The sequence below is a fragment of the Larimichthys crocea genome, chromosome XVII (genome assembly GCF_000972845.2).
Source record: "Larimichthys crocea isolate SSNF chromosome XVII, L_crocea_2.0, whole genome shotgun sequence".
NCBI lineage: Eukaryota > Metazoa > Chordata > Actinopteri > Sciaenidae > Larimichthys > Larimichthys crocea.
Window position 1 is genome coordinate 15,791,209 of NC_040027.1, and position 12,191 is coordinate 15,803,399.

The 12,191-nt window shown below is 41.6% G+C and overlaps 1 protein-coding gene across 1 annotated transcript in view; it reads right to left on the minus strand.

The window, feature by feature from the left end:
* The window catches only part of ncanb (neurocan b), a 137,488-nt gene that overhangs the window by 9,439 nt on the left and 115,858 nt on the right, over positions 1-12,191 (minus strand). The window contains exons 12-14 of the mRNA XM_027290477.1: positions 6,135-6,293; positions 3,271-3,353; positions 2,710-2,854 (exon numbers count right to left, since the gene is read on the minus strand). Of these exons, the coding sequence (XP_027146278.1) occupies positions 2,710-2,854; positions 3,271-3,353; positions 6,135-6,293 (387 nt within the window). The remainder of the gene's footprint in view (positions 1-2,709; positions 2,855-3,270; positions 3,354-6,134; positions 6,294-12,191) is intronic.

The window sequence follows — 12,191 nt, forward strand, 5'->3', positions numbered from 1 at the left end:
ATCTGCATGACACATCGCCACGACTGGACCCTGGGCGACTGATTAAGGATTAAGGTGTCCGATATGCTCACACGGCACCGTTCTCGCCTAATCAGGCCCAGGGGACGCTGATGAGCAGACAAACGGATCACATGAGCGGTGAGCATTAGAAATCAGGTAGAGAACACTCAGCGTGGAGCTGACAAACACCACTGATAAGACAAGACATTACATTGGGGTTACTCGGTGAAAAAGAGGCTGACGGGAGAAGATGAAAAGACACCGGTGATTCTAACTGACTGATTAAGGTCAGAGGTGGGCTGGATGCTGGGGACGCGTGACAGTGTGTCAGCGGTGGTGCAACACCATGCTTGTGAGGGAAATACCATTCCTTTCATACGAGTATAGAGCTCTGTGATTCAGGCGGAAGAAGCATGTTCTGTGCGCTGGTGGCATCTGATGATAAACCATCTGTTAAAGCCCAGGAATTTTCTTAAGTTATGAGCTTTAGTGAAGCCTTTAAGGCTTATCCAATAACCCAGTGATGAAGAGGACAGTAAGGGGAGACATTTTATTTAGTTCTACAAGAGAGTATAGGTTAAAGTCACCCAGAAGTTTTGGGGTTAAGAAGCAGATGATGAATCATCTTATTTCCTGTCACCTCGCTACTCTCTGAAATAAAATATCGCCTCACCATACTTTATATCCTGCTAGTAATGTGACTGATTGTTAGCCCTCATCTACCATTAACGTCTATGTTCAGATCAAGATGACACTATTTGCTTTAAAGGAGACAGACGTGACGAATGTGAAGAATAAGAAGACTCACATATCAAGCAAATTTGCACCTACTGACAGCAAAGACATTTAGATTTAGTCATAACGGATGCTTTTATCCAAAGCGAAAAAGCAAAACAATCAAGGCACAAGGACAACTTTATAGGCAAGCATAAGTGATTTGATTTTAATGCAGGCTGCTACAGGTAAGCTCATTGAGCAGCAGGGTAACATGTGCCTTTTTGGGTTGATTGAGGACCGGGTTGAATCGTTCTGGGTCTACTTTGCAGGCTGGAAGGCCCGTCAAGAGGGCGTTACAGTAATCGAGTCGTGAGATGACTACTCAGGAGTTGGCATGTTGAGTCAGGTTAGGTAAAGTCTGATTTTTCTTATGTTGTAAGGTACGAAGCAGCTCGACCGGAGAACTGAGGTAACATAAATAGATCAGAGAAGGTTAGCTGGTCATTGATCATGCCTCCTGAGTTTTGGCAAAGAGCAAGAGTAACCTTTAAGAGCAGCTTTCAGAGGATCATACGTTTGATCACGTATATGTTAAGAGCAGGAATAACCAAACAGTCACAAGGATTTACCCCACATCTACCCTTTTCTAAATGACACATTAAAAAAACATCAATGCGACATATTTATGATGTGTAAATATATAAATAGGGAGGAAATAATGGGAAATGAAAGTGGAAGCTGGGAGGAAATTCTGCTGTTGGCATACATGAGAGAAATATTATGATGAGGAGAATTTAGTACCACACTGACAAGTATGGATGGAAAGGACCGCCAATAAACTGCCAACTTTTTCCCTGTTTGTGATAAATGCAATTTAAATAAAACATCCGACAAATATTGAAATGCAAATAGTGAGTTGATGATCATGACCAATATTTTATTCAGTCTAAAACATAAAACGTGACTTAAAAGTCACATGCTCACTTCTGTTTCTGCACTGCAGTCATCTGTAATCTGCGACATATACCCTTTTGTTTGTGAGTAGGATAAAAGTGAAGTCTGATCAATACGGGGCCACGCTCTGAGGCTAAAACAGAAAAGCTATTCACAGCCGCCAGTGGCTTCTTGTGTCTCCACCTAGCTATTAAGATGTCTTCTTGCCACTGGTCATGAGTCTGACCTGTATGCAAATGTGTGGCAAAAATAAGCTCTAATAGACTCTCAGAGGAGCATGTGGTGGCCTAACTCCAGTGCCAACTGGGGACATGGAGCGGCGTATAAAAGGATTTAACCAACCAATAAGTTTGCTCACCTCGTTCTGCTGTGTTTAAGTTTCCCGGACATAAAGCAGAAAGTGCTTTGCGCCTCGAGACGTACTTCGTTTTTAGCTTAGATATAATATCTGGCAGAGGAAACAGAGCCGTGACATGAGAAGTACGTGGAGGACTTTTTAAAGACGAGGATGATGAGAGATCGGTGAGCAGTAATCAGTGTGAATGTGGAGAACGTGGACTGAGTGAAGAGGTGCAGCGTTAATCTCTTCCGTCGCACAGAGACGTGTGCAGTGTAAAGTATGACACACTCGGGATGTTCAGAATTTCCTGAAGGTACACGCTGTCAGTCTCTGTAGCAGAAATGGGCTTCAACACTTGTTAGCAGTGTGTTTCGGAACATTTTGTCACTTTTTCTCACTTCCCTATCTTATGATTCTTCTCACAGGATCTCAAACTAAAGATCTGACAGCACAGCAAGGTTGTTTCTCCTTTGCCCTTTTTCCTCAGTCTCACTCTGCCTCCTTCTGTCCGATTCCTCGCTGCCTCTCGCCCCTCGCAGCCTCGTCTTCTTTTTCAGCGTCCTCCTTTTACATCCCGCTCCTCTCTGCCTCCTTACCTCTCTGTCAGTCATTTTAATCACCTCAGCAAATCTCAGCATACTCCGTGACACTCTCCCCTCTCCCCTTCTTTCCAATCCAATCCACCTCATTGCTCTCACCTGTTCCCTTCTTGCAGACGTAGGGCAGATTATAGTTGCAGGGCACATCGTTCCATTTGCCATTCTCATGAGCAATCATAACCACGCAGTCTTCTCCTCCAGCAAAGAAGTTGTCGGGTTGGTTTTCACGCCAGTTCTCATATTGCTGCGCACACATGCACAAAAAAAACAGAAATCATTACTATTCTACAATTAAACATAATTTTAGGCACCGATTATTGATCACACAGTCTACTTTTCCTTAATAATAATAATCAATAATAATCAATCTGTGTTTTTCTTTCCTCCTTGTGTGTTTTTTTTTTCCACTTTTGATGTTGTGATGTTTTTGTTGTGTATAATGATAGAAGTGGTGATATAACTCTTGCTGACAAAAGAACATCATCATGAAAATATTTTGTTGGGATCGATTTTTTAGTTTTTTCCCATCAAACTGCTGTTCAGGATGTCTCCAGCTGCGATACTTAGCACCTCCATATGTATACAGTTCCTCCAGAGCCTCAAACTCCACTGGGAATGACAGCCGACTGAGAGACAAAACAGAGACAGCTAGTTTCTCACCAGGTCCATCTTGTCGGTCCACTGAAAGTCGTCCTCCACTGTACGATCATTCAAGCCGATCCAGGTGTTGTCATGGCTTAGACCTGAGGATGTGGTAATAAACAGAAGAAATAAATACAAGGCAAGACAGAAAGGTACAAGTCCAAGAAATAGCACCTACTGTAAGAACATAATACATTCTTACAATGATGGGTCTAGAAGCTTTGTATAAATGTGAATTAACTCAAGAACCCTCGCTGTCATCTTCAGGGTTATTTTCCCAAACCTCACAAATCTCCCCCAAAGAGTCATAGAAACACTGTACAGCTGTTCACAGATTCAGTAGTGATGCCCATAAATGATTGTTACTGTGTAGAAGCAGCGGAGTGTTCACTAGTATTACATAATGTGCTGTAGGTTATTGTTCTTCGTGCAACAGGTTCCACAAATGAAGCCTGACTCAGTCCAGCATCTTCCCTCTCTGGCCTCAGCTGGGAGGGGAACATTAATGGAGATATAGTGGTTCTGTCTCTGATGCACTCGTGATGAGATTTCTGTTTGTGCGAAAGGAATTTTCACTAATGGTGTTTTGGGTTAATCTCATTCGTGTGTTTGGGGGCATCTGTGTGCACGGCTGTACAGGCGCGTGCGTGTGCATGCGCATATGTAATGGAATTTCAATCACGGTGTATCTGATTAACATCATTACCAGGCCCATTAATCTTCCTAATGGCTCTGATCCCCTTATTGCAGGGGTGGAGACGTCCATTTTCGAGGCAATTAAACAGACTTTTTGGTAACCGTGAGCGTGGAGAAGAAAGATGGGTGTTAGACGGATTGCACTGTTCTGGCATCTGTCAGACACAGAAGGTGGATCCAATATTACAGGAGCTTGCTGCAGGTGATCTGGCTTTATTACGACACATGTGGCTGTGGAGTACTGCCAGGGGTCGAAAAGCTAAGAACGAGGAGATGAAGGTTTATGAGGCAAGGACTATAGATATTTGCATGGTGATGCTGCCAGACCCCAAATCTTGCAGTAAAAGTGTAGCAAATAATTCAGGACAGCGTGCATAAAATATCAGATGGGTGGCTACACATGACGACAAACTGAACGTAACAAGTCTTATTTTAATAAATACAAGTGTGGAGAGTCAGATAATGTGACAATTTCACATCTTTCTCACACAAATCAACAATAATCTAAATTAAATCAACTTCCATACCGATTTTATTCATCTTGCATTTCTTTCAATGGACACAAATAAAATCATCTCACCCACTGTAGGTATTTTTCACTTGTTTCAAGACAAATCACATCCTGAGAAAGAATATGATAGTATATTAAATGTTCTGTCACAGACACTTATGTCAGAGCCTATAGCACCATTTCATTGCAACAAATGGTGAGACACATTTCTTTGGCTGAACAGACTCGGCTCCTGAGGGTGTTTTTCAGCGAGGAGTGCAATAAACCCCTTCAAGGGCCGTTCAGAGCAGAACCAGACAGACATTTATCACTGAGTTATGGAATACACATAAGGCAAGAGCTGCCACCGCCAAGTATTGTAATAATAAGGTGGAAGAGTAGATATAAATCAACAGCCAGTAAAAGCAGTGTGTAGCAGGACAGCAGAGTAAGAGCTGGTTAGATTATAAAGCTCCTATAACTGTCATCTATTGTTAGTTGAATTAATATATGTTTAAACGGGATATTTCTTGACATATAGAGTTGGAAAGTAGAAAGAGTTGCAGCATCTGTAAGTAAGTCACTTTAAATTTGTATTTAAAAGTTTTCTCTTATATCCTCTACATAGAAATGAGGAATGTGAACCTCCTGGATAATTAAATGATTCTCTAGGTTCATGAACTGGCGATCAGTTTTTGTAAATTGGATACAATGAAAGACTCCAAATGCTAAAATACCCACGAGCCTCAGCTGCTGCTGCTGCTATTGAGAGGTCAGGGTTGCATGTCAAAAATGAGGCAAATTCAAAATGCTCTGTAGTTGCAAAGAGGAGCAAAAAAAAACTGCAAGTCAAACAGCATTGACCTGAGAATCTGAAATTGCATAATGACTCATCAGGTTTTCAAGAGTAATCAATAGCTTCAGCTCACCCAGATAGTCTTTAGCAATGCAGGCAACAGAATTTTAAGCTCCATAATCAGATTTCTCCTCCTTACATTATGCACACAAGCAAGAAGCAGAGAACTCCATTCCTCCTTGTTTCTTAGCCGTGCTAATGTCATGGCTCAGCAGGAGGCAATGTCATCTGTTGGCTGGACTATTTTGTTTGGATAGTATTGGATGGATTGCTCTGAAATCACCTTCTGACTTTTTTATTCATTATCAGATAAAAATTAAAGGCTAAACTTGTGTCGTCGATGTGAGGATGGGAAATGTGTTCAATATTATACCTTCTAAATGTGTTAGCATTGTCATTGCAAGCTTGGTGCCTTGTTAGTATTAATATAAAGCTCAAAGCACCACTAGGCTTTCGACTTCAGTCTTACAAAGCTGCAAGCATTTCTGTGGTCTTGTGGTCTTGTGGTCTTGTGGTCTTGGTTTTGTTTACCAAAGATTTTTATGTCCATCAAACTGTAGATAAGATAAGATAGACTTTATTAAGCCCACACTGGGGAACTTGTTGGATTTGTGGATAAGAAAAAATACTCCAACAAATGCTCCAACTAGCAGTTATGCAACACTGCAGAAAATAAACAAGACTTTTACCAACAAAACTCTGCGTGGCCAAACTTTTGTGCCTAATTTAAGATTTCTTGCTGTGTAATCAGTCCAGTAAGAAAAAACCCCCCCCACCAAGAACAGTTACATTGGCGACGCTGTCTGCCAAATCTTCTCTTCCTTCTCAACCTCCACCCACCTCTGATGAAGTTCTGCTCAGCCAGGCTGTGAATGCTAGCCAGGTGACCGCTGTGCTCTCTGCAGTCTTTCTCGGCGTCCTCCCAGGTGTGTCTCCTGCTGAAGTACCTATAGCAGTGCCCGTGGAACTTCCTCCACGTGTGCTCGCAGCCCTCGGTGTCTGCAGGTGTAGGAGAAGAAGAAGAAGAAGAAGGGGGAGGTAATTGAAAAAGACAATGATTAGTCAATAGAAAATCCACGTGGGGAGAGAAATGTGTGTTTTTTTTAATCATTAAACACCCACAGCCGACAGATGCAAAAGAATAATAGCATTACACAGGAAAGGAGGAGGAGGATTAGGACTAAGAAGAGGGATATGACTATTATTTACTTTCTACACACAGCACATTCCTCCTGTCTCGCAGCAGACAAGATCTACATATTGCTCCCCCCCCTTTTCTTTCTTCGCTACCATCTTGCTGTAAGTGCCCTTGTGGCGCTCCTTTGTGTTTTCATCCCTCCATCTTTCCCTCTTTCTTCTTGTCTTTGATTTGACTTGGACTTTTAATCCACAGCGGAGGGAAGCCAGCGGTGAGACAGCTTAGTCCGGTGAAAGGGTGTTTTAATCTATTCAAATGACAACAATCCTTAGAAATTGCTTCCAGTGCACAGCGCTCGCTTGGTAATTAAGCCCTGTCACAGTCCTGTCAGCACACCGACTCTCCCTTCCTCCCCCCTCTCCCTTCATCTCTCTCATCTATTGCCCCTCATCTGACTGGGGCTTTAGCTGTATGACTGTAAGCTGTAGTTTCTAAACGTGATGTCTGCTTGCGGGTGTGCAAATGTGTGTGTATATCACAAGATGCGTATGTTTATTGGATGGGGTTCGGGCTCGATCTGTCAGCTAAGCCACCTCCAGTTTTCCCTCATCCCCAGCACCCCTCTCGTGCCACCTCTCTCCCTCCCTCCCTACAGTGTAGGGATCAGGGGAAAAGGCCTCAGCTTTTCCTGCAACAAATCTGAAGCGACACCAGTAAATTGGACACTGCAAATTGGGCCGTATGGGGCCCTGTTTAGCATGCAGAGAGATGCAGTTTTGGCTGTGGAAAGAAAAGGAAGAGGGAAGAGGAGTCCATTATAAAAGCTCTCCTGTACTGTAATATGAAATAAGGGCCTTGAAACCTTCATGCTGCATCGAGGGTGTAAGTGCTTTTCATACCGTTCAGCTCTTCTCTATTCACTCATGTCGTTGAAGTACAACACTGTGAAGTGTCATGACACCATTTCACAAATGAAATGCTACCTTTCCTCTCTCCGGGTTTCACAACTCACTCTCTACTATAAATCAATACATTTGCTAATTCAACTTATACTTTCATATTTTCTCTCTTGCAGCACAACACATTCACCAGCTAGTTCAGAGACCGCACACATCCAGTCAGTGTGAAAGTGACGAACACACTGACTGACAGTGAGAAATGATGATGAGCAATGTGAAAACAAAAGCCCACAGTGTGCCCGACACGCAACGTAGCATGTTACGATGTACTTGTATCTTGTGCTCATGATGTAATGTCTTTGTCATGTCTCATATAGTAAATATGAAGCTCTGACAGGTCAAAATGAATGTGTAACCACTTCGACACTGACACTCGTATGCTGGCTGCAGAGAGAGAGACAGAGGGAGAAATGAAAAATGACGAGAGCGATGTTTGCATATATCTGGGAAATTTATGGAGGTCTGTCCAGTTTTATAACTCATTCATGTTATGGTGCAATTCAGCACCATCTGAAATTCATCATTCATCCACTGGGCTGTTTGACATGCAGCCGTTCAGTCTCATACAGTAAAATAAAGTCCTATATGCACTATAGAAGGCGCCTGTTCTGAGTCACAGATAGGGTCAAATAACAAACCTCAATATTATTTTGGTATCGACTAAAATGTGCCTGAAAATTCCATTCCACAAAGTTTTGGTATACTTTCACAAAAGTATGAAATGATTTCAATAGATGAAGCAGTGAAGCAAAATCAGGCTTGAGTGAACTTGACTAATGACTCATAGCAATAGAAAACAAGGCTCCTGCACACATAAGACGTGTAATATATAAAATATGGAACTAATATTTGAGAACATAAATCCTTGTCAGTCATAAAATATGACAAAACTGACATTAAATACAAACTTGTCATTCTTCTGAAAACTGAATTTACAAAGTACTTGGGATTATTAGACTGACATGTTTCTCACTGACACACACTCAAACTACAGGAGTGAATCACCGCCTCAGTGTTTTGCTTTAGTATTACTACTTATTCTGAGATTTCTTTCAAAATACATTAAATATGTTGGGAAATAGTTGCTGGAAACACGTGTAAAGACTTTGAACGATATATCACTGAAATGTGGAGTTAGAGGTTAAAACAGTTTCACCAGTTTTAAGTCCAGGATTTTGTGGGCGGTCCTTAAAGGGTGGCTCGATGACACGCTGAGGCCACCCTGAGCATACCCCTACACCCCTTAGCAGAGAGATAGAGATTAATTCATCTCGCTCAGAGTGTTTCAAAGTTAGTCATGTCATTTTCTGAACTCATCTGACACGTTTCAGTCGCTTCAAAATGGCTGCTTGACTGCTCCCACGAGTGGGCGTGGCTTCAGCATATTCAGCAGACATGGCCCCACAGACCTGAAACTGAATACTGCTCATTTTTACCCGATTTTGACACCTAATTTCATAAACTTGTCGATATTTTGAATCATTAAAATTTGTCTAGGTGGTTAATAACACTTTCTCTTTTGGTCTGACAAACTCAGAACACGTTTATTGTTACTTTACACAGCCTTGTTGATGCATGTTAGGTCCCTAAAATATTTAACACTAACACTTTATGATTTTTCCTAAATATGAGCCCTTATGATCTGTCCACAGGACAATCTGTCTGTTTGTTCTCCCAATATAAAAGTTTAGTACCTCTCCACAGTCCACAGTGTGGATTGCCGTCTTACTGCAGTTTTAACTTGATCTGACAGTGGTGCAGGTTGCCCTGATGATTATTGCAAATGCAAATGTGGAGAATTGCTTCATTACTTTGCCCGCTCAAGTTTCTCTTGATAGTCTGAGGATTAAATCTGATGACCTCGAAACACACTAATGACATGAAACCCAATTAGCCACTTTAACATTTCCAGCCTCCTGTGGGCAGCTCGGCGGACTGCTGGTTAGCCCTGTAGCCTTAATGACTTAACTTCCCATCTGGACTCCACATTTCATTTTAATAATAGATTTTCTTTCACAATGCACAATGAGAACTCTAATCTACCCTTCTTCTGAAGATGATTACAGCATATGTCTATCATACGCCGGCAGTCACTTGGATCTAGAACTGGATATAAGTGAAGTTAAGTGAAGATGGTTTACACAAGAGCTCGGCTGACATTAAAGGAAAGTGGTGATGGCCTGAAAATAACTGATACTAATAATAAATCGCTGAAGATCCTTCCTGCGTAATGAGCATGTAAAGGTCTCTTATTACAGGTAACATTTACAGTGTTTATATAACATTACATATCCACATAATATATAGTAGGACTGTCTACATCAATATTATGCTTAAACTGGGAAAACACATAAGCTGTCGCTATGGAGGGACCACAAAACTATTTGTATCTGTCACTTTTACTGCTCTTTCTCCCACCCACATTATGATTTCAGCTTTATTAATAGGGTAATCGTTTTCCAAAGTAATTAATTCTGCATTAAGCATTATGTAGATTTTGCAGCTTACAACACTAATGCGACATTACAGAAATGTAAACATTATAAAATGACAAATGAACTGAGGAAAAATACAATATTCCATGCAAATTTTTCATCCATGTCAGTGTAAAGTAATAGAGACCAGTGTAGCCTGTTTCAGGATGCCGACTAAGAATTACTTCTGGTGTTAAATAAACAAATTGGACTTTTATGAAAAGGTTTGTCTCATGTTGGGCATTTTCACAGCTTCACAGGAGACTGCCAGAAGGAGAAGCATCAGCATTTTGCGGCTATACTCCTCCAGCGTGCCTCTGAACACAGAGCTGTAGATTACTATTAGGCAGAACAATGTTGCTGCTGTTATATCTGCTCTTATGGGACTGAGAATCACTCAGTGCTGCTGTAATATTCTCCTCTGCTGACTGCAGACTTACTCGTTCACTCCATCATCAGACCTGGAAGCTACCTGCTCAAAATGTTTGCACACATGGCCATTGTATTAGCAATGGGAGTGGTTCCAGTTTGGCTGATGATGGTGGACAATGGGTTGTTATCTTCAGGAACAGGGACAGGAGAGTTAGGATGGGTGTGACAGAGACACAAACACACACATAAATATGCACATCTATAAATTTAACATACACACCTTTTTTGAATCACACACACTGACTGCTGTGGGGTCCACACTGGCAGATAGCCCAGAATCTGTATGTGTATAAAGGCTAGTGATGGTCACATTACAGGCTTTAAAACAGGAACTACAAACTGGATACGAAAGTAATTCAGTGACCAAGGAAGAGACAGACAAACTAAGTGCATCAAACCCAGTAAGCTACAGAGTGGGAGGACAGGAAAGAGAAAGAGACAGAGCGAGGAAACAGTCGCTGAAACAGAGAGAGAGAAAAGCAGAGATAAAAAATAAACAGCCATGTTTTCTCCCCCTCAGATCTTCAACCTAGTCTCTGCTGATTTTTTTTTTCTCCCACGCGCTGACAGCGAGTCTCAAAGCCCGACGTCACATCAACCTCTTCAAATATTTAGACATTATTCAAGTCGTCTTCTTTTCCTCGTTTTCCCCTCTGTCAGGCCGGGAGAGGGAGGCAGGGGGGGGGGTATGTTTCAGCGATTAATATTCCCACAGACTTTAGTGAGCGGCAGTTAGGAAATAAAAGGCCATACACTTCCAGCTGACTGATTGGGTCGTTTATCCACATCACCAAGTGATATTTCTAGAGCTCAGCTTTTTTTTTTTTTTGATCCCCCTGAATGATGAAATGGTGTGTGTGTGTTTGCACGTGTGTGCGCTGCTATTTTGCCTGACTCTTTGAAGGTTGACAGCTCAGTGTGCCATTTGCAAGAGGGCAAATGACAACAGTCTAGAGAGAGAAGAGGTGAGAGAGAGAGAGAGGCCAAAAAAAGGTGAGAATGTGAAGATACTGTGAGAGGGGCTGTTTAATTAATAACGGTTATTATGCAAGGTGCAGTATTGATTATTATAGCATAGCTAATAGTGTGAATCAGACAGAGAACCACATGAATGAACCGAAGCCTCCCTCTGCATAGCCCATAGTTGTGTGTCTTTGCAGATTGATGCTGCTGGAGGAGGTAATGTGAGTGCAAAGAGTCCAGTATATTTAAATGTACACAGTGTGCAATTACTGTAAGGTGAGAACAGCACACACAGTACATTTGGTTATATCCATAGCCTGCATTATGGCAGTATTATTCTAGAAAGAGTGGGCAGGTAATGGTCTGTCAGTGTGCAGCTAATGTAAAGCGTGCGCACACACACACACACACACACACACACACACACACATACTGGTTTCCATATTTCATGGGGACCCAGTTTCTGAGCATCACTTGTGGGGACCACCCTTTCTAGAGGCTCTACAAGTGTGAAAAAAATTAGGTAAAGCAGGCATTGGTTAGTGAGCCTAAACACGCCTTCAAATCTTTGAAAAGACGATGGCAGTGGTTTGAGCCATACTTTATGGGGACTTCCTGTCAAAACGAGTTTCTAGGTTTACAGGGGACAACATTTGCATACATTTGAATACTTCACACAGATTTATATTTTAATAGTGGGGACTTAGTGGGGACCTATTTTTTTATATTTAAATGGCAAATAATGTAATAAATTCTCCAACATGTTGCACTTGCGATGAAATGAAACCTTGTTAAGAAGATTACAATTACTGGTTTGACCTGCACAACATACTTTTTATTGAGAAAGTAAAATTGTTGTATAATGTGTATAAAATAAAACATACACAAGTCTGATGTCATAAAAGCTGAAATAAATAACTGTCAGACTGGC